The sequence below is a fragment of the Archocentrus centrarchus genome, chromosome 19 (assembly GCF_007364275.1).
Source record: "Archocentrus centrarchus isolate MPI-CPG fArcCen1 chromosome 19, fArcCen1, whole genome shotgun sequence".
Lineage (NCBI taxonomy): Eukaryota > Metazoa > Chordata > Actinopteri > Cichliformes > Cichlidae > Archocentrus > Archocentrus centrarchus.
This window is the reverse complement of record NC_044364.1, coordinates 9,172,787-9,195,831: the sequence shown is the minus strand read 5'-3', so window position 1 is coordinate 9,195,831 and position 23,045 is coordinate 9,172,787. Positions and strand designations below refer to the sequence as shown.

At 46.2% G+C, this 23,045-nt stretch overlaps 1 protein-coding gene across 1 annotated transcript in view; it reads right to left on the bottom strand.

Moving 5' to 3' along the window:
- Positions 1 to 305: 305 nt before the first annotated feature.
- Positions 306 to 23,045, bottom strand: part of LOC115798385 (receptor-type tyrosine-protein phosphatase H-like) — a 29,764-nt gene continuing 7,024 nt past the window's right edge. Inside the window, exons 11-16 of the mRNA XM_030755221.1 lie at positions 8,147 to 8,398; positions 7,741 to 8,007; positions 7,129 to 7,395; positions 1,539 to 1,790; positions 1,164 to 1,415; positions 306 to 684 (exon numbers count right to left, since the gene is read on the bottom strand). Of these exons, the coding sequence (XP_030611081.1) occupies positions 449 to 684; positions 1,164 to 1,415; positions 1,539 to 1,790; positions 7,129 to 7,395; positions 7,741 to 8,007; positions 8,147 to 8,398 (1,526 nt within the window). The 3' untranslated portion in view covers positions 306 to 448. The remainder of the gene's footprint in view (positions 685 to 1,163; positions 1,416 to 1,538; positions 1,791 to 7,128; positions 7,396 to 7,740; positions 8,008 to 8,146; positions 8,399 to 23,045) is intronic.

The window sequence follows — 23,045 nt, the reverse complement described above, 5'->3', positions numbered from 1 at the left end:
TGACTACTTTTGTGGCCTAAACCTGGTTATTTTATTGTTTAGTATTCAGCTGATTGCTTATAGGTGTGTTATGTTCTCTTGGAAGTCTGGGACATGTGGGGAAGTAGCAAAACTGTCCAGAAAAGGAGACAGGGAGGTAAAATCAGAAGCAAAAACAAAAGGCTTTATTAATGATTAAAAACAAAGTGATGGAAAAGCTGCTATTACCAACTAAAACAAGAAGAAACACAGCAGAGGCTGGTCACAAAAGGCAGCTCCTCAGATTACACTGCCTCCACAGGAAAGAGCATGGTTCCTAAGACAGGGCAGAGAGCAATATCACACACAAAATCATCGCAGTACTTTATCCACATGAACCTGTGTACTTTTAATGCCTAAACCGAACCAAGTACTTTTGTTTTGTAAACTAAATGAGTTCCAAAACTACTCAAGTACACAAAGTGTCTGCTTAAAAGTCATGCTCAGTGGTGACATAATCAATGGTATCATAAAAATCTTCCTCAAATCCGTCATCTCCATCATCGCACTTGGTCATCTCCATGGAGACAGCTGGTTTGTTTGCCATCTTCCTGCTGCTGTAGATGGACCACAGCAGACCAGTAGAGATGCAGTATGGACAGAAGACCACTAGATGGCAGAAGACTCTGAGCACAGACGCATTGGGAGGAGGAACTCTTCTCTTCTCTTATAAAGGAAGAAAAAAGGAGATTAAGTCTTACCTTGCTTTCTACAGCACCTTTTATTTCCAGTTTTGCTTATAAAACGCATACTGCTGCTTGTAGATTACTTTAATTAACATATGAAATCATCATTTAAAAAATGTGTTTTGTATTTACATGGGTGATCTTTATCTAGAATGAAGATCACCCATGTAAGATGCCATCGCTGAAAGCTCGGCTTGTTTCATCCTCATAGAAAACTGTAGTTGTCTCCATTTTACAGGCATGTCTGTCTCAATAATGACTGGGCAAGCTGTGAGGCTAGCAGTTTTTTTTTTTTCCTGGTGGTTTGTGTATGTGTATTGTATACATATATATAAACAATGTTACACATTGCATCTTTAAAAAAACGATTTTGTTTTTAACAAGTATAAAAATCAAATTTCAGGTTTTAGTGATCTCTACCTCGTGCTGTTAATGTATACCAGAGAAAAGACATCTTACCTGTTACAGCAGTGTAGTTTACTCCACTGCTTCTGACATTTTCAAACACAGTGAAAAGACTGAAATTGTATCTGGTTCCATCAGTCAGGTTTAAAACTGTGTATGTGACAACTTCTGAGGAAGCAGTAACACTGATCTTTCTTTCACTAAACTCAAGTATATATGTGTCAGTGTTGGAGACTTTTTCCCACTGCAGGGTTATGCTGGTCTCATTTTGATCAATTGATCTGAATTCTCTAGCGTCCCAAGGAGCTACAACAGAAAAACACATGGAAAAGAAACTGTAACAACATTTTATGACAAATTGTTTCTAACAAAATCCTGTGTTTTCCAGATGTTTCAGAAAGCAGAACATTTCATTCAGAGATCACTGACCTGTCACAGCACTGAATCTGTATCCACTGCTGGTGACTCCCTCAAACACAGTGAAGAGAGTGAAGCTGTAGATTGTCCCAGCAGTCAGAGGAGAGACCACATGTACTATGGGATCCTCTTGAGGTTTATTGATATGATCCTCTTGATCATACTTCAGGATGTATTCTGAGATGTTGTCAATCTTGCCCCATGTGAGAGTTATGTCACTGTTAGTTTGGTCTACCGGAGTCACATTCTGAACATTTTCTGGCGCTGAAAGAGAGCAGAGTGTCATGTCCTGGGCCGTTGGCCCAGCGTTTTGTGTTAGTTTATTTCCTAGTGTTGTGATATGTCTGCGTCTCTGTCCTGAGTCTGTGCCTGTTCCCCGTGTTTAGTCAGTATGTTCCTTGGTTTGTCACTTCCTGTTTATTTTGACAGTCTGGTTTTCCTGTGCTTTGTGTTCAGCTTTGCTTCCCCTGTGTAATTAGTTTCATTTGCCTCACCTGTTGTTCCCTGCTGTTTCCTCTTGCCCTGATTACCCAGTGTGTACTTAAGCCCTCAGTTTTGTTTTGTTCTCTGTTGCGTCGTTGATGTTGTGTGCCCGTGTGTTCCCTGTGTTTGCCCGTCGTCTCTCTTCCAAGATTTTTGTATTTGTTTTTCCCCCTGCTTAAATAAATCCCTTTTAAGTTACGCTGACTTCTGGAGTCCTTCGTGTCAGCCATTCCTCGCCTGTTTCCTCCCCGGCCATGACAGAACGACGCAACCATACTAAAGACCCTGCAAGCTCCGGCCGCTACAATGGCACTCGCCTGGCGCTGGGGGGACCAGCTTTTTTGAACGGTCCCCGGCGACGCCGCTCACCGCCCCCGCCTAAACCGCAGGTCTGCCGCGTGGGCGGACTGTTTTTGGCGCCGGCCGCTCCCTCACCTGTCACTCCGCTCGCTGGCCCCTCCTGTCCTCAGCAGTCGCCGCAGCCACGGAGGACGAGATACCGGAGGAAGCGGAGAGACGTTTTCCTGGAGCCAGCGCCCGGAATGACTCCAGAGGAGTCATTTTTCCGATTCCTGGGTCACAGGGGTCCCTGGCCTCCCACCACTTCCGCGTCACCACTGCCTGCTGCTGACGGAGGAAGACCAAGCTCCCGGCAGCATCAGAGAGAATCGCCGCGGGAGCAGAGCGGTATAACGCCGCGGAGACGGTCACTCTCGCCTCAGTCAGCTGTAGCGCCAGCTCATTCTCCGTTTCCCCAGTTAGCCGTAGCGCCAGCTCATTCTCAGTTTCCCCAGACAGCTGTCGTGCCAGCTCAGGCTCAGCCTTCCCAGTCAGCCGCAGCTCTCCCTAGCTCTCAGTCGCAGTGTTCCCAGTCAGCTGTGGCTCCAGCTCCTCCTCGGTCACCGTGTTCCCAGTCAGCTGTAGCTTCTCTCTCTCGTCAGTTAGCTCCAGCTCCCTCTGCTCCAGCTCCCTTAGCTCCATCTTCCCCTGCACCCGCACCTGTTCCGCGGGTGGGGGCAGCCACGGACGGGCTGACCTCTACACCCGCACCTGTTCCGCGGGTGGGGGCAGCCACGGACGGGCTGACCTCTGCACCCGCACCTGTTCCGCGGGTGGGGGCAGCCAGACCCAAGCCTTCGCATCGGTTTTCTGCGTTAGCTGCAGCAGCAGGGTCTCAGTCAGCTCTAGCTCCAGTCGCTCCCCCTCGCCTTCAGTCAGCTCTAGCTCCAGTCGCTCCCTCTCGCCTTCAGTCAGCTCTAGCTCCAGTCGCTCCCCCTCGCCTTCAGTCAGCTCTAGCTCCAGTCGCTCCCCTTCGCCTTCAGTCAGCTCTAGCTCCAGTTGCTCCCCCTCGCCTTCAGTCAGCTCTAGCTCCAGTCGCTCCCCCTCGCCTTCAGTCAGCTCTAGCTCCAGTCGCTCCCCCTCGCCTTCAGTCAGCCCCAGCTCCAGTCGCTTCCCCTCGCCTTCAGTCAGCCCCAGCTCCAGTCGCTCCCTGTCCACTCCAGTCTCAGTCAGCCCCAGCTCCTGTCGCTCCCTGTCCACTCCAGTCTCAGTCAGCCCCAGCTCCTGTCGCTCCCTGTCCACTCCAGTCTCAGTCAGCCCCAGCTCCTGTCGCTCCCTGTCCACTCCAGTCTCAGTCAGCCCCAGTAGCTCTTCCTCGGTCCCCGGTGTCAGCTGTTTCTGTGCCCTCTCAGTCTGCTCCCTCCGCTTTAACGTCAGTTAGCTCCGTAATCCCCTTGGACCCTTCAGTCAGTTCGGTTTTGGTCTCTTCATCTGCAGTTTTTCCATCTTTAGTCGCAGTTCCCTCAGCTCCGGCTCCCTCGGTAGCTCCAGTAATGACAGCTTGCCCAGTGTCAGATCTCCCTAGCTCTCGGTCAGTTTCCACGCAGCCAGATCTCCCTAGCTCGCGGTCAGTTTCCACGCAGCCAGATCTCCCTAGCTCTCGGTCAGTTTCCACGCAGTCGGCATGCTCTAGCTCGCAGTCTGCCTCCACGCAGTCTGCTCTCCCTAGCTTGCAGTCTGCTCTCCCTAGCTTGCAGTCTGCTCTCCCTAGCTCGCAGTCTGCTTCCACGCAGCCAGTCGTCTCCCGGCCTGCTTCCACGCGGCCAGTCGTCTCCCGGCCTGCTTCCACGCGGCCAGTCGTCTCCCGGCCTGCTTCCACGCGGCCAGTCGTCTCCCGGCCTGCTTCCACGCGGCCAGTCGTCTCCCGGCCTGCTTCCACGCGGCCAGTCGTCTCCCGGCCTGCTTTCACGCGGCCAGTCGTCTCCCGGCCTGCTTTCACGCGGCCAGTCGTCTCCCGGCCTGCTTTCACGCAGCCAGTCGTCTCCCGGCCTGCTTCCACGCAGCCCATAGCGTCAGCTCCCATGCAGTCCCCTGCACCTTGGCTATTCCCCGAGCGGCCCCTGCTGCTCAATAAAGCAGCAGTGTGCCCTGTTCCGCAGTCCCAGCCTGCGCATCCGGAGCCTCACCATGTAGGCCCCGTTCAGCCCAAGGGCTCAGCTCAGTCCGAGCCGCCAGGGGGTCCCGCTCAGTCCGAGCGCTCCGAGCCTGAGGGTCCCGCTCAGTCCGAGCCGTTGGGGGTCTCCGCTCAGTCCGAGCCGATGGGGGTCTCCGCTCAGTCCGAGCCAATGGGGGTCTCCGCTCAGTCCGAGCGCTCCGTGCCAGAGGGCCCCGCTCAGTCCGAGCCGATGGGGGTCTCCGCTCAGTCCGAGCCAGGGGGTCCCGCTCAGTCCGAGCCGATGGGGGTCTCCGCTCAGTCCGAGCGCTCCGCGCCAAAGGGTCCCGCTCAGTCCGAGCCGATGGGGGTCTCCGCTCAGTCCGAGCCGATGGGGGTCTCCGCTCAGTCCGAGCCGATGGGGGTCTCCGCTCAGTCCGAGCCAGGGGGTCCCGCTCAGTCCGAGCGCTCCGCGCCAGAGGGTCCCGCTCAGTCCGAGCGCTCCGCGCCAGAGGGTCCCGCTCAGTCCGAGCCGATGGGGGTCTCCGCTCAGTCCGAGCGCTCCGCGCCAGAGGGTCCCGCTCAGTCCGAGCCGATGGGGGTCTCCGCTCAGTCCGAGCGCTCCGCGCCAGAGGGTCCCGCTCAGTCCGAGCCGATGGGGGTCTCCGCTCAGTCCGAGCCGATGGGGGTCTCCGCTCAGTCCGAGCGCTCCGAGCCAGGGGGTCCCGCTCAGTCCGAGCCGGTGGGGGTCTCTGCTCAGTCCGAGCGCTCCCCGTCACCCGAGGGTTCCCCACCAGAGCCCGGGGTCGCCCTTCTCCGCCGCCGCATGCCCCGCGGTCGGCCTCCAGTGTCTGCTCCCCGTCGCCGCCGCCGCATGCCCCACGGTCGGCCTCCAGTGACCCCTCCTCGTCGCCGCCGCCGCTGGGAGCGCGGTCGGCCTCCAGTGACCCCTCCTCGTCGCCGCCGCCGCTGGGAGCGCGGTCGGCCGCCAGTGACCCCTCCTCGTCGCCGCCGCATGCCGCGCGGTCGGCCTCCAGTGTCTTCTCCTCGTCTCCGCCGCCGCCGCTGGGAGCGCGGTCGGCCTCCAGTGACTCCTCCTCGTCGTCGCCGCCGCCGCTGGGAGCGCGGTCGGCCTCCAGTGACTCCTCCTCGTCGTCGCCGCCGCCGCTGGGAGCGCGGTCGGCCTCCAGTGACTCCTCCTCGTCGTCGCCGCCGCCGCTGGGAGCGCGGTCGGCCTCCAGTGACTCCTCCTCGTCGTCGCCGCCGCCGCTGGGAGCGCGGTCGGCCTCCAGTGACTCCTCCTCGTCGTCGCCGCCGCCGCTGGGAGCGCGGTCGGCCTCCAGTGACTCCTCCTCGTCGTCGCCGCCGCCGCTGGGAGCGCGGTCGGCCTCCAGTGACTCCTCCTCGTCGTCGCCGCCGCCGCTGGGAGCGCGGTCGGCCTCCAGTGACTCCTCCTCGTCGTCGCCGCCGCCGCTGGAGCGCGGTCGGCCTCCCTCGTTGGGACTTTGCTTGTGGCCCCTTGGCCTCTGCGGCCTCCTGAACTGTGTGTTTTTTGTTTTGGATTTCCCACTGACTCCCCTGAACTGTGGACTGTTTTTTCCCCTGCTGTTTTTGTTTTGTCATAGCTCCTGGACTGTTCCTTGTTTCGACCCCCTGTTTTGGACTGTCTCCGGCCTTGTGCCGTCGCCTTTTGTTCTGGTCCTGTGTTTTTGTTTTCTTCCTGTACGGGTTTGATTTGTTTTGTTCGCGCCCTGTGATTTCTGTTTTGCTCCCTGTCTTTGTTTTTGTTTCGGGTCCTCCCTCCTGGTCCCCCGCCGCCCGCCCGTGTCTGGTTTTGTTTTCTGGTTTTGGCCGTCGGGAGCCGGCCTTTGAGGGGGGGGTACTGTCATGTCCTGGGCCGTTGGCCCAGCGTTTTGTGTTAGTTTATTTCCTAGTGTTGTGATATGTCTGCGTCTCTGTCCTGAGTCTGTGCCTGTTCCCCGTGTTTAGTCAGTATGTTCCTTGGTTTGTCACTTCCTGTTTATTTTGACAGTCTGGTTTTCCTGTGCTTTGTGTTCAGCTTTGCTTCCCCTGTGTAATTAGTTTCATTTGCCTCACCTGTTGTTCCCTGCTGTTTCCTCTTGCCCTGATTACCCAGTGTGTACTTAAGCCCTCAGTTTTGTTTTGTTCTCTGTTGCGTCGTTGATGTTGTGTGCCCGTGTGTTCCCTGTGTTTGCCCGTCGTCTCCCTTCCAAGATTTTTGTATTTGTTTTTCCCCCTGCTTAAATAAATCCCTTTTAAGTTACGCTGACTTCTGGAGTCCTTCGTGTCAGCCATTCCTCGCCTGTTTCCTCCCCGGCCATGACACAGAGGGCAAATAGTGGTTTCAGTTTAAAAAAAGAAGAAGAAAGAAAAACTCTGAGACATCTAATTTTTAGACATGTCAGCATGCTTAAAGTTTCCTTTTTGTTTCATTCAGGAGATGGAATATAGAAAATGCATTAAGAAAATATATGATGAAGAAATTTCTGTAAAATTTGATTTACTAATGAAAGAATATAGCTAGCCAATTTTTGTGTTTTGTTTGCTTTTAAGCAGACATAGAAATTTTTTCCAATTGCTTTATTACACTGCTGCTACTGAGAGAATTACATACTGCTTATTCTTCTTAAATTCTGCTTATTCTTCTTAAATTCAGAGATTACCCACCTGTCACAGCACTGAATCTGTATCCACTGCTGTTGACTCCCTCAAACACAGTGAAGAGAGTGAAGCTGTAGATTGTCCCAGCAGTCAGCGAAGAGACCACATATTCAACGGGTCCCTCTTGAGAAACATAGATATTCTTCTCTATGACACTGCCGCTGTCATCATACTGCAGGATGTATGTTGATATTTTGCCAACTTTGTCCCACTGCAGGATTATACTCATCTCATTCTGTGCCTTCACAATGACATACTGAACATTTTCTGGCACTGAAAGAGAGCAGAGGGCAAATAGTGGTTTCAGTTTAACAAAGAAAAAGAAAGACAGGTCAGCATGCTTAAAGTTTCCTTTTTGTTTCATTCAGGAGACGGAATATAGAAAATACATTAAGAAAATATGATAAAGACATTTTTGTAAAACTTGATTTACCAATGAAAGAATATAGCTAGCCAATTTTTGTGTTTTGTTTGCTTTTAAACAGACAGAAATTTCTTCCAATTGCTTTATTAGAGTCAGCCGCATAGAGCAAAACTGCTGCTACTGAGAGAATTACATACAACTTGTGTTGTGTGTCGCAAGTATAACATTTGCCTTTAAATTCAGAGATTACCCACCTGTCACAGCACTGAATCTGTATCCACTGCTGCTGACTCCCTCAAACACAGTGAAGAGAGTGAAGCTGTAGATTGTCCCAGCAGTCAGCGGAGAGACCACATATTCAACAGGTCCCTCTTGAGAAACATTGATATTCTTCTCTATGACACTGCCGCTGTCATCATACTGCAGGAAGTATGTTGATATGTTGTTAACTTTGTCCCGCTTCAGGGTTACACTCGTCTCATTTTGTTTCACCACAGTCACAGCATTAACTCTTCGTGGAGCTGAAAGATAACAGAGGACAGTGGCTTAAAACAAACAAATAAACAAATAAAAACTTCAACAAAAACAATCAAGTTTCAAGAGCTGATGAGCCGTTCAATCGCAGCTTATGTATCTACATATAGAAAAAAGACATCTCACCTGTTACTGCAGTGTAGTTTACTCCACTGCTTCTGACATTTGCAGACACAGTGAAGAGACTGAAATTGTATCTGGTTCCATCAGTCAGGTTTAAGACTGTGTATGTGACATTTCCTGCAGAAGCAGTAACCTTGATCTTTCTGCCATTAAACTCAAGTGTATATGTGTCGATGTTGGAGACTTTTGTCCACTGCAGGGTTATGCTGGTCTCATTTTGCGTCGTCACAATCACATTCTGAACATTTTCTGGAGCTGAAAGAGGTCAGAGGACAAAAAGGCGGTTTGAGGTTGTTTTGTTTGTTTGTTTGTTAAAAAAAATCTAATTTTTTGACATGACAGTGTGGTAAAAGCATAATTTGTAAGGTTCATTCATTTCATTTAAAAAATAAAAAACAAATTTAAAAAAGTCAGAAGAATTGAAGTATAGATAATAACAGAGTTACACTGCTTTCATTCCTTTGTACCACCGTGCCTTTTGTTACATCATCATTAGCTGAGAAGCATTAAGGGTGACGTTCACCTTTTACTACATTGAAATCCCTGAATAACATTCATTCCAGTTTCACCGAGCGCCAGCTAAAGTCAAAGAATTGTGTTTTATTATTACGGGATTTTGCTGTTGTAGGCGCCAGTGACGTGCTGCTTTGTGTTGCATATGTTTCTCCTTGTGTTGTCACAGTTGGTGTGTTTGCTGCAGCGGAGTCAGTTGTACCCTAAAAGCAGAAAAAGAGTGAGCACAGAGAAAACTGCCAAATGTTAAAAAACACACATTGCCATTAAATACCCAGTTAAAATAATGCTAAACAATCTCACAGAACAACATAATTGCTGCTTTTAAGAAGCTTCATAAGAATAAAAACTTCCACTAAAGACAAAAAAAGATGTTCAGGATAAATAAGTCAATGTCAAATAATTTTTGGCATTTTGTACATCAACTTCCACCGACTACAGCAACACGTAAAACACATTAATCACAGAGCTGACAAGTTTCAGTAATTAAAGTTTTGCTTTCACTAAAAAATACAGAGGATTACAGATAGTATCTCCTCATTTCTCCCCTAATATACTATTTAAAATTCCATATCTGATTGATTCAGTAAAGACAATACGATGTAAGAAGTGTTTCAGATATTGTTGTATTTCATTTTAACATCATTTCCTCCTCCTTTCCCCTTCTCTTTTTTGTTGTCAGAACAAACAACAATAGATGGGTGCTTCTCAGAATGAATAAATTCATATTTCACAATCCGAAAAGGTCCAGAACACTTTTCTGTTGTCCCTGTTTCATGCAGAAACCAGTATTTAATTGAACATAGCTCTAAAGTTTAAACTACAATTTGATGCATATTATGCACTGAGTCTCGCTATCTGATGACCATCAAAGTGGAAAGCAAACAACAACAACAACAACAACAACAAACTTACCCAAAGTAGACTCAGTAAGACACAGAGCAGCAAGGGGTCCGAGATTAACGATAAAAGCTTCATGGTTTTAAGGACTCTGGCACACATTCTTTGAATTTGTTCAATTTTTTATTGGCCAAAGAAAAAATTGAACTTCCTGTGTTGACAAAAACAACATGTAAATGAGATTGGGCTATTATAGTCCAAAATAAACTTTAATCCAGATTGTTGACTTGTAATTCTTAATTACGTCCTCCTCTTGTTGCCATATTGGCAAGTGACTGAGTAAATAGTTGCTTCTCCTTTCTGGTCTTGTACAACCCCAGTTGCACCCCCATCCCCCCATCCGCCCCCCCCCCCCCCCCCCCCCCCAAAAAAAAAATAAAATAAAATAAAATAACATCATTATTAATTATCATGGCATGCAATTTGTCAAAGGTAAGCCAATCAATCACTTTATATTTTCTCTCATTGTCAGTGCAAAGTAATATTTAAGAACATAATCTTGACTGCATATGTTTCTTTTGTTGAGGGCAGCCTACAGTAAGCTTCACTATCTGATCAACATCAAAGTGGAAGGTTTAAAAAAAACCAAACACCTAAAGTAGATTCAGGAAGCCACACAGCCGCATGTGGCCTGAGCTGAAAGACAAAAACGTCACTGTATTTGCTCTTAACTGACAAGAATATTTTGAACTCATTCAGTTCATTTGTTTGCCCAAGATATCTTTGAACCTGCTATTTTCAGCACTGTTACTGCATGCAAAAATAACACTTGGGTAAGTTATGCACAGAATTTCTCTGAGCCTGGGGTATTACAGCCCAGTGTTAATTAATTGCATCCTCTAGTCCATTCTCATATTGCAAAGTCATTAAGTAAATAGATGCTTCTCCTTTCTGATCTCAAGATCTTTCACTTCCTTTCCCCTGTGCCGCTTATCAAAGCTACATCAATTGAATAAATTTGCTGATTTCACTATTAGCTTCATGCTTGTCGCTGTTTGTCAATTATCTCATATTTCATTTTTTTTTTTTTTTAAACTGTCTAGTTGCCTCTGGTAGTGCTGTGAAACATGTTGTTACTTTTTTTCCTTGGGTTTATATATATATAATTTCTATAAGAAACTGCAAACACAAACTGAGTCAGCAAATAAGATGATAACTACTATTCATACAAAATTATAATATTTTTTAAGGAGAGTTTTGAATGGCAATACATATGTACAATCAGAATATATTACAACAAATAAGCCACAACAATTCTTTTTTTTTATAACATTCAGTTTTTATAACTGTGCAAAAGTTATAAATGTTTCCAGTGATGATATGTACTAAGTTTGGAGAAGAGTGAATGAAATATGAAGGATAGGCAGTGAAAAGTGTGTTCTGTAAATTAGTTATGTAACTGACTACATGGCAGTGTTATTGTGAGAGGAACTGAAGAGCTAATTTGACCTTTTTAAAACCATGTTTTTAACCTGTGGTTTATTGGAGTATCAATTCATTCTGAGCAATATTCATTATTTTACTTTAATGCACTCTTGTGGCAAAACTGCATGAAAGACAAAGAAAGAAAGAAAGAAAGAAAGAAAGAAAGAAAGAAAGAAAAAGAAAGAAAGAAAGAAAGAAACTTTTTATGCAAGTGGATGGACTGACAGGACTGACAAGCAATAGTTTCATTGGAACAACTATAGTCACACATCTCTACAGGTGTTTAGGCCTAGCTGAGATCAATATGAAGGGTAATTCAAAGATGATTGACAGTTTGTTCTTCTCTGCATACTTTGCAGTTTCAATTTGCTATATTTTTAAATCTCTAATAGCACTTGATGTTTTATGCTCAACCATCAAATATATTTTAATGAGTATTCAAATTTATTGTATGGAGAAGGAAAATTAAAAATTAAGTAGACTAGAAGTACAACAGTGAAAAGCTGAAAAATCATCAAAAAAAGTATGAAACACTTAAATACTCATATCAGTGATTTAGTTAGTGCATCACAGTAACAGAGGTAATTGACATCACTGAGAACACTGACCCCTCCAGTGCTAATCAGCTGATGGAGATTGACATCTATCGCCATATTTTTGGAGGCCAAGCACCTCGCACATCTTTTGGAACTAAAAAGAAGGCATTCATCAGTGTTGCACGTAGCTTTAAAGCATTCAAATTTGCAAAATAAAAGGCAAATGTTTTGAGATTCTGCACTCACAGTCAGTGACTCCACCTGTCCCAGTGTGTGGTGTGCTCATTACTCCACTTGTGTACCTTGAAAACATATTTCTGCTTGTTTGCAAACTGTTATATGCAAGATAAATGTAGGTTTCGCTACATTTCACTATGAGCACATAAGCAATAGAGTCTCTTGGAAGTCTCTCCACACTTGTGCATGCAAGTGAGTGCACTGTGACTGTACGTACACATGGATGACACCATTTTGTTTGTAGTGAAGATTGCGGTGCAGCATCTGTGGTTAGTGCCTGCTAAACCTCCCGGGCACTTCTCAGAGTAGACTGCCTCCCTAAGTGGCCTCTGCCTTGTTACCTCAGTTTTAGATTTTGTATTACAGATTTGCATGATCTTCAGAAGAGTTATGGTGTGGGGTTGTTTTTCAGGAGTTGGGCTCAGCCCCTTAGTTCCAGTGAAAGGAAAGAAAACACATGTTGGACAATTTCATGCTCCCAACTTTGTGGGAACCAAAGCAAGGTCCATAAAGACATGGATGAGTGAATTTGTTGTGGAAGAACTTGAATGGCTATAGATAGAACACCTTTGGGATGAATTAGAGCGGAGACTGCCAGCCAGACCTTCTCATCCAACATCAGCGTCTGACCTCTCAAATCTGCTTCTGGGAGAATGGGCAAAAATTCCCATAAACACACTACTAAACCTTGTGGAAAGCCTTCCCACAAGAGTTGAAAGCCATTATAGCTACAAAGGGTGGGCTGACGACAAATTAAACCCTATGGATTAGGAATGGGATGTCATTCAAATTCATATGTGTTGGCTGATGAGCAAAGACTTTTTGCAATATAGCGTATGTTCTTAGATTGTATATATTTTCTTTGTATGTTTTCTGATGCATAGAGTTTCATATGCATCATTTTGCTTTTCTTCCTCTCCTCAGTTTTATAAAGTTTCAAATGAATCCTTCACATTTAATTTTTGTCTGAGCACTTTTTACTCAACATTAGTTTCTTTCCAAAGTCACAAAGTCAGTAGGAAGTGGTGAGCATTGCACTTGAAATTACAATTTTAAAAAATAGTATTTTAATTTCCCAGTACTATTTGTATTTTCATCTTGGATTCAAGCAGCTTTTCTTAGTTCTGGTAACTCCAGCCCCCTGCTCATTTCATTTAAATAAACTCTTACAAATAACTTGGTCCTGTGTGCGCCTCTTCAGTAATGAACGTGTGTTATTGTAAATTTGTAATAAAACTGCTTTGTTAAGATAAAATTTGTTAGGGAGTAATTCCCCAGGTAGCATTGTGCTCCTCAGTATTTTAATTTATCACCCCTCACCACACTTTGAGTTCAGTAACATTCTGAAGTCTTTTCTGTCTACTATATGAAGTCAAATTATTTCCAATATGTGGGTTCAAACATCAAAGTAACAATGCAAAGTAAGTTATTTGAAAAATAATGCAAATTATTTGCCACTTTGTCAAAAGGTTTAAGGAACTTTGGTGCTCATGCACTGTATTACCTACAATAGCTTGCAGGTGCTGTGGAGGCACCTGTCTGTGAAGTATGGCATGTGCATGGGACAACTGTTGCTTTGGAAACCACAACTACAACTAGATGGGCTAAATGCATTAACTGATGCAGTTTAAAATTTCAGTGTTGTCAGACACAATAACTCTGGGATTTTATTTGGAGGTTACATAACGCTCATTAGCAGGTATCTGTTATAGCCCCCCTGTCTTCCAGCTGTCTAGCTGCCTTTTCTCTCTTTTTTCTAATTGTCTCATGTGTTTGGGCATGTGGGTTTAACTATATTTCCTTTTTCCAGAATTGGTCTGATCACAGGAGGGCTCAGACTGGGTGTACCTGCTCCTTATGTTCTCTGAGTGTGGTTGCATGACATTATCTGTGTTGGTGGGATGCACTCATGCAGTCAAGGATGCATTAACATAAGCTGATAAATCAGCACTCTCATCCAAATATGGTCTCTTCTGGCTCCAGGAAATCAAGATGCTGGTAGCAAAAATGCTAACAGTGATAGTTTAAGACTTATCTTTTTTATAGAGTCCTTGATAATGATGTAAAGTGTCCAGCAGACAAGTATGGCCGACAGGAAGTTTGGGGAACTGAATGGACTGAATAAACTGAAAAAATTCATCAGTTTCTACTAATGTTAAGATTCAGCATGGTGTGAATATATTAATGGATATATAAACCAGTCCATGAGAGAGACATGAGCTCCAACACATGATAGAATGGGAAGTGATCTCCAGCCTGCAGCCAATGTTTTTAAACTACTGTATGTTATGAATTCATAGGAAGCTAGTACATTTAATCCACACCATAAGTGACTACTTTTGTGGCCTAAACCTGGTTATTTTAATGTTTAGTATTCAGCTGATTGCTTATAGGTGTGTTATGTTCTCTTGGAAGTCTGGGACATGTGGGGAAGTAGCAAAACTGTCCAGAAAAGGAGACAGGGAGGTAAAATCAGAAGCAAAAACAAAAGGCTTTATTAATGATTAAAAACAAAGTGATGGAAAAGCTGCTATTACCAACTAAAACAAGAAGAAACACAGCAGAGGCTGGTCACAAAAGGCAGCTCCTCAGATTATACTGCCTTCACAGGAAAGAGCATGGTTCCTAAGACAGGGCAGAGAGCAATATCACACACAAAATCATCGCAGTACTTTATCTATATGAACCTGTGTACTTTTAATGCCTAAACCTAACCAAGTACTTTTGCTTTGTAAACTAAATGAGTACTTGCATGGTCAAAATTTAATCTTGAAGCTCCAAAACTACTCAAGTACACAAATAGTCTGCTTAGAAGTCATGCTCAGTGGTGACATAATCAATGGTATCATAAAAATCTTCCTCAAATCCGTCATCTCCTTCATCGCGCTTGGTCATCTCCATGGAGACAGCTGGTTTGTTTGCCATCTTCCTGCTGCTGTAGATGGACCACAGCAGACCAGTAGAGATGCAGTATGGACAGAAGACCACTAGATGGCATAAGACTCTGAGCACAGACGCATTGGGAGGAGGAACTCTTCTCTTCTCTTATAAAGGAAGAAAAAAGGAGATTAAGTCTTACCTTGCTTTCTACAGCACCTTTTATTTCCAGTTTTGCTTATAAAACGCATACTGCTGCTTGTAGATTACTTTAATTAACATATGAAATCATCATTTAAAAAATGATTCAGAATGACCACATCTTATCTCCAACCTTAAACTCTGCTAACATTAGCCTGCTTCTTAAACCAGGCAAAGACCCCACACTCCCATCCAGCTACAGGCCAATCTCTCTCATTAATGTAGATCTTAAAATAATTTGCAAAGCCCTTGCCAAAAGATTAGAAAGTATTACTCCATTTATTGTACATCCAGATCAAACAGGCTTTATCAAGGGTCGGCACTCAGCCAATAATACACGTCGACTGATAAATATAATAGACTATTGTTCTATTAACAAATTAGAGACGACAATCGTGTCTTTAGATGCAGAGAAGGCATTTGATCGGGTAAATTGGAAATTCTTACTAGCAGTTCTGCAAAAATTTGGATTCGGTTCATCCTTTATAAACTGGATCAGAACACTACACAGCTCTCCGAATGCGCGTGTTAGGACAAATGATCTCATTTCACAAAGTTTCAGTCTGCAGAGGGGCACTAGGCAGGGCTGCCCACTCTCTCCCTCTCTTTTTGTAATTTTCATTGAGCCGCTAGCAGCAGCAATCCGTCAAAATGTAAATATTAAAGGGATTCAAACTGAAAATATGGACCATAAACTTAGCCTTTATGCTGATGATGTATTACTTTTCCTTGGGAATTCACAAGGCTCTCTTTTGAAGACTATCACACTGATAGATAAGTTCTCATCTATATCTGATTACTCTATCAATTGGAGTAAATCAACAGTTTTGCCTCTGAATTGTAATTTCCAGAGAACCTCTAGGACCCCACTAAAGTCAGGAAATATTAGATATTTAGGCATAAATTTTTCCGCCAGGCTCTCAGACTTGGTACGATTAAATCATATCCCCTTATTAAAAACAATAGAGGATGATCTCACACGTTGGAACAGTTTACCTATATCACTCATGGGGAGAGTTGCTGCCATTAAAATGATGGTTTTACCAAAAATTAATTATCTATTTTCACTGATCCCTAATAAACCTACTCTTCCTTGGTTTAAGTCACTAGATTCAAACATCTCAAAATTTTTATGGAAAAACAAACCGTCAAGAATAAGCTTAAAAACTTTACAAAAGCCAAAACACAGTGGAGGTCTAGAATTACCAAACTTTTATTACTATTTCTTAAGCAGTAGATTGCAGTATATTTCAAAGTGGATCAAATCCAATTCATTAGACAACCCATGGCTGGATCTAGAACAGGCGTTTTGTGGAAAAATAAAAATCTCAGATTTACCTTTCATTAGTTCCAGTATTAAACATCATAACTGCTATAAAGTCCTTAGTATAAATACCTCTCTGACAGCCTGGTGGGAATTTTTAAAAATAACTAAGTCTTCACTCATCCCCTGTAAACTAACACCCATTTGGAACAATCCAGATATTTGTCAGGAAAAGAAAATGCTGAATTTTCCGTTATGGCGTGATAAGGGTATAAATAACTTAGAACATATTATCCAAGATGGAAATTTTATCACGTTCCAAGAACTTATATCAAAATATAGAATTGGCAACGGTAGATTTCTGGAATATCAACAAGTTAAGTCCGTCCTACAGGGAAGATTTAACCTTAATCAATTGAATCTAGAAATGCCTACTTGGGTAACAGAATTTCTTAACCTCTGTACCCCAAAATTGTTATCAAAATTATATAAATTATTAATAAAAACTGATGATTCAGTTTCCCTCCCAATTACAAAATGGGAGCGTGATCTTTCTGTCAACCTGGATCAAAATTTATGGACAGAAATATGTTTAAATATCTTCAAAATGACTAAAAGACCCCAAATACAACTTGTACAATATAAGATTCTCCATAGAACATACTACACTGGACAAAGGATGTTCCAAATGGGCCTTACACACTCAAACATATGCACCCACTGTACAAGCAATTCAGAGGATAATCATCTACACGCTCTGTGGTCTTGTGTACCAGTTCAGAGATTTTGGCAGAGGATTTGTGAAGATCTATCCACATGGTTTAGCTGTCATATCCCAACTTCCCCCAGACTATGCATCTTAGGTGATGTCAGTGAATTAATTATGGAGTTAAATATATCACACATAGTTCTTACTGCCTTGTGCATCGCTAAGAAGATGATCCTCATGAACTGGAAGACAAAAAATAAACTATGTATTACTCAGTACAGAAATTTATTAGTAGATCATGTTAGTTTAGAGAGAATGTCTGCTTCTTCTAAAAACAAATTGGAGGAATTTGACTCTCTTTGGTTCCCACTGCTCAGCTCCATTACTTAGTGGGGGTGGTGGGCTGCGGGCTCTGCTCCTGATGTGCTTTGTGGGGGGGTGGGGGGGGACTCCGGGGGCCTGGGTAGCTGGTAGCCTCCTGAGGCTGGGGTCCTGGGGCGACCTTCTGGTGATGTCTGTGTGCCTGTCCTGGTTGATGGTGGTGGGGGCTTGGATGGTGCTGCCTTCGGTCCTGGGGTGTGGGCGGGGTGCTTGGGGGGGTGGTGCCGGCCCTCGGTCGGTTGGCTGGTCTTCCCTGTGTGGCTTGGGGGCTGGGGTCTGGGGCCCCGGCACTGGGGCCGCGCCGGCTCCCGGTGGGCCCCCCCTGGCGCGGGGGGGGCCTCTGCTGTCCCGGCCGCGCCGCCGGGTGGGGTGGGTTGGCCTGACGTCGGGATGTCCGGTCTACGCTTTTGGGGCCCTGGGGTGCCTGCATTGCAGGGGGGTGGGGTGGGGGATGGGGCCGCGGTGGGGTGGTTGGGGGGGACTGGGCACTGCATTTCCATGCCCAGGCCAGTATGTCCTGTCGCCTGTTTGTGTCTATTGTTGAGTGAATGGGCATCTAGGAGGAGCGGGCCGCCCTCTGCGGTGGGGGCGAGGGCGCCAACCTCGGGTGCTGCAGTGCTCCGGGATGCTGTCACCGCGGCCCCGGGCTCACCTCCCCCTGCCCTGTGCTGGGGTGTGGGAGGTCGGGGTGCCTATTGAGCCAGCGGACAGCTGGCTCTCTTCTTCCAGGATTCCTGGTCATATGCCCCCCCCCCCCCCCCCCCCCCCCCCCCCCCTCCCCCTCCCCATACACAAACACACACACACACACACACACACAGAATACACATCACTCACAGATGTAGGATGGAGAGGCCACGTGGAGAGCTGCACCACCACTTGCCTCTCCGTTTTAATTGCACTTTAGTCATTATAACTCACAACACATACACACTTACAACCTGATACACATAGGACCTTTGGGGCAGGCATGTTACTCAGAGGTTGATGAGATGGGCCGCTGAGGTGGCCCCACTCGGATCCTCGTCACTGTCTGTCTCCAAATTTTATTTGCACTTTAGACATGGAGGGTTTTGGGGGGGCAGTGTGGGCAAGCGCTGACGACCAACAGTTGGCGCTTGTGGCATAACTGTCCCCTCAATTTTAACTGCACCCTATACACCTCATTCACTCACAAACATTAACACATAGACCTACAAGTTGGGGAGGAGGAGGGGTGGATGGGTCATCTTACACCCCGATTTCTTGCGTCTCGCCCGGGGTAGGGGTCGGGTGGTTCCTTGGGGACCAGGCTGGTGGCGTCCTGGGGTCGCTGTTGGCCCTGGGGTGGTTTCCACTTGCCCCGCCTTCAGAGGGTGGGTAGCTATGGATGAATGTGTGTCTTTGTGTATTTGTCACCGTCTCCGTGAGTATGGGTGGGTGAGTGAATGTGTATGTATGGCATATCTGTGTGTGGGTAAGTATGTATGGGCATGTATGAGTATCTGTGTATAAATGTGTACACGGGTGTCTGGGTGTGTTTGTATGTATGGCTGGACCTGGGTCTGGGCCTTGTGCCTTGCCTCCTGGCCGCTCCTTGCTGGTTGCCTCCTCCCCCCTACCCCCCTGGGATGGGGGTGCCTCGGGGTTCCTGGGTGGGGCTGGGTGTTCTGGCGTGGGTGCTGGCCTGCCCCCCTTGGGGGTGCGGTGCGGGGCTGCGTTGGCTTCTTCGGCGTGGGGGGGGGCTCTGTGGAGGGTCGGGCGGTCCTTGGGTGCCGTGGGCCCGGGAGCCCTGCCGCCGGCCAGTGCAGGGGGCTGGCCGCTGGGGGGGGGCTGGCTTCTCATCGCCTTGGGTTCCCTGGAGCCCTCGCTCCTCGACTGGGGGGGCTCCTTCTGAGACCACCCTCTCCCGTCTGCTGGGGTAGGTGTGCGGTTGTCTTTGGACTGAGTGGCCGGGGGTCTTCCTGGCTCTTGGTGGGCTGCTGGTGGCCTGGGGTTCCGGGGGCTTTCCGTACCTGCCTCTGGCTTCTGATGGGTGGAGCTGCAGCGTTTTGCCCTCATTGGTAAGTACTGCTTGCAAGATCTACCAGACATGACAGGCTTTAAAAAAAAAAAAAAAAAAAAAAAAAAAAATGTGTTTTGTATTTACATGGGTGATCTTTATCTAGAATGACTGGAATTGTATTTTGAAAGGCAAAAACACTGAGAGGCATCCTGTTCACACAGTAGTAATTAGAGCCATCGAGGACAGTGTTCTGTTTTGACAAGCAAGATAAGCAGTGCTTCCCTCTTCAGATCTAAAAGTAGGCATACATTAAACCATACCAAAGTAAAGCAGTCTCTCTCCTTTCATCTCAGACAATCCTCTCATAAAGCTCCTTGCCTGTTTGGCTCCATCCTTGGCATTGCTGCCATCTTGTGGCTGCAGTCGGCTATAGTCGCTGAAAGCTTGGCTTGTTTCATGCTCATAGGAAACTGTAGCTGTCTCCATTTTACAGGCATGTCTGTCTCAACAGTAACTTGAGCTGGGCAAGCTGAGAGGCTAGCAGTTTTTTTTTTTTTGTTTTTTCCTGGTGGTTTGTGTATGTGTATTGTATACATATATATAACCAATGTTACACATTGATGAAGATGAAGATGAAAATAACAGAAAATGACTTCTGTGGGAAATGTAGACATACAGTATGCTGCAGTAAGAGACAGTAAGAGACAATGCTCAGTGGCTAGTGGACCTAAGAGCAGACCACAGCAACCTCCCTGAACAGGCTCCAGTAATCATCAGACTGACAGACAGGAAAGATAGATAGATAGACAGACAGAGTACTTTATTTCATTCCCGAGGGGAAATTCCTGTGTTGCACTATAAAACTATAAAAATCCTATAAAACCCCTCATATATACATGTATACACAGAAATAAAGCCAAAACGGACTACAGGAGGAGAATAGAGTCCCATCTGTCCAGCAATAACACACGGGAGGTGTGGCAGGGCATTCAGAACATCACAAACTTCAGAGGCTGTGATGTGACTGCAGGAGACCTGAGTGTGTCACTAGCAGAGGAACTTAACTGTTTCTTTGCTCGCTTTGAGATGCCTCAGGACCACCCATCTGCTCCAGTCCTGCCCCCCCCACCAGGCTGCACCCCACTCACTGTCCAGGAGCATGAGGTACGGCGCGTGCTCCTGGCAGTGAACCCCAGGAAGGCTACCGGACCAGACGGAGTACCTGGCAAGGTGATCAGAGCGTGTGCCCACCAGCTCACCCTGATTCTCACCAGGATTTTCAACCGCTCCCTGGCCCAAGCAGTCATCCCCCCCTGCCTAAAAACAGCCACAATCATCCCTGTCCCCAAAAGGTCATCTGTCACCAGCCTAAATGATTACCGCCCTGTGGCCCTCACACCGGTAATCATGAAGTGCTTTGAGAGGCTGGTTCTCCAGCACATCAAAGACCACCTGCCCCCCACTTTTGACACCCATCAGTTTGCATATCGAGCAAACAGATCCACAGAGGACGCCATCGCTGTAGCTCTCCACTCTGTGTTGAGCCACTTGGAGCAGCAGCAGAGCTACGCTCGCATGCTCTTTGTGGATTACAGCTCAGCGTTCAACACAATCATAACGGACATTCTCACCACCAAACTGCACACCCTGGGCCTCCCCCCTCTCACATGTTCCTGGATCAAGGACTTCTTAACCAACCGGCCCCAGACTGTGAGACTTGGCCCCCATCTCTCCTCCACCCGCACACTGAGCACTGGCTCCCCACAGGGCTGTGTGCTGAGCCCCCTCCTGTACTGCCTCTACACCCATGACTGCAGTCCGGCCCACAATAACAACCTCATCGTCAAATTTGCTGACGACACCACAGTGGTCAGACTCATCTCGAAGGGAGATGAGGCAGCTTACAGAGAGGAGGTCTTGAAGTTGACAGCCTGGTGTTCAGAGAACAACCTGGTACTGAACACCATGAAAACCAAAGAGATCATCATCGACTTCAGGAAGCACAGGACTGACCCAGCTCCCCTCTACATCAACGGCGAGCATGTGGAGAGGGTCCACACCTTCAGGTTTCTTGGTGTCCTCATCTCTGCTGATCTCTCTTGGTCAGATAACATCACAGCTGTTATCAAGAAGGCTCAGCAGCGACTTCACTTCCTGAGGGTCCTCAGGAAGAACAACTTGGACTCAAACCTGCTGCTGACCTTCTACCGCTCATCCATTGAGAGCCTGCTGACCTACTGTATCACAGTATGGTACGGCAGCTGCACTGAGGCAGACAGGGTCAGGCTTCAGAGGGTAGTCAAGACAGCACAAAGAATCGTTGGCTGCCCTCTCTCCTGCGGCTGTGGTAGCCTCTCCGGTGGTGAGTGAACTTTATAGGCACAGTGAATCAACTTCACGAGTCCTGCGCTCCTTACCCCGGCTGTCTTCAGTAGGGTCTCCAGCTTCAACTCCTCTCAGGATGGCGCTCATGAATGTGCGCTCCGTTTCAAATAAGTCTTTTATTTTGAATGACTATATTCTGTCCAAGGATTTCGATTTCCTGTTTCTGACTGAAACCTGGCAGAGGGAGATGGATCACACTCCGCTTATAGAACTGTGTCCTACTAAATACAGATTCTTCAGCTCCCCTCGCTCGTCAGGACGCGGTGGAGGACTGGCTGCAATTTTTAAGAGCAGCTTTATGTGCCGTGGGGTGAGCTCGGAAACTTTTTCATCTTTTGAGTCGCAGATCTTAAAGGTTGGAAGAGATAATTCATTTTATTGTGTTTTAATCTACCGTCCACCTGGCCCAGGGACATCCTTCTTGAAGGAATTTAGTGACTTTTTGTCCTCCACATTGAAACTAGCAAGACTCCTTATTATTGGAGATTTTAACTTTCACGTTGATGATACTTCAGATAAACATGCTGAAAAATTTATCAATCTGATGGAATCTTTTAATCTGACCCAACATGTGTCTTGCCCTACACATAACAAAGGACATGTTTTAGATCTTGTTTTTACTCTTGGTTTAAATATTGATTCTCTTTATTCTGAAGATATTTTTATTTCTGATAATGTTTGTGTTCTTTTTAATTTGTCTCTTAATTTTGATTATCTATCTGTGCCTCATGTGTTTTGTTCACGCATTTTCAATCACCTTTCTGCAGATAAATTTACTGCTGCTTTTAATCATGAGGAGGTTTCTACTTCAAATGATGTAAATCTTTTAGTAGACTCTTTTAACCATCAGTGTCTCTCTATTTTAGATAGAATAGCTCCTTTTAAAATGAGGAAGGCCACTTTTAGCAAATCCTCCCCTTGGATGAACGACAGTATTCGCTTTTTGAAACGTAGCTGTCGGAAAGTGGAGCGTCTATGGAAATCAACAAAGCTCCAAGTCCACCTAATTCACTTAAAGGAACTTATATTTTCTTTTAATAACATGGTGAAGGATGCAAGAGCTGCTTATTTCTCTCGGCTGATTTCTAACAGTAGACGAAATCCAAAAATGCTATTTGACACAATCAAACAGATTGTTACACCTGCTTCTCCTACTTCACCCATTCAGTCTAATGAAGACTGTGAAAACTTTTTATCCTTTTTGATTGGTAAAGTTAACAATATTAGAGCAAACATAAATCCCTCTGTATCTTCTTCTGCCTTACTTCCCACTCGGCCTTCAATCCTGGAGAACTTTTCACCAATATCATTAAAAGATCTCCTAAGTGTGGTTGATAGCATGAAACCCTCCTCTAGCTCCATTGATGTTTTACCGACATTTTTATTTAAGAAAATTTTTTGCACCATTGGGCCATGTGTGTTAACAATAATTAACAGGTCACTGGTTACTGGCTCTGTCCCCCGATATTTTAAACAAGCTGTTATTCATC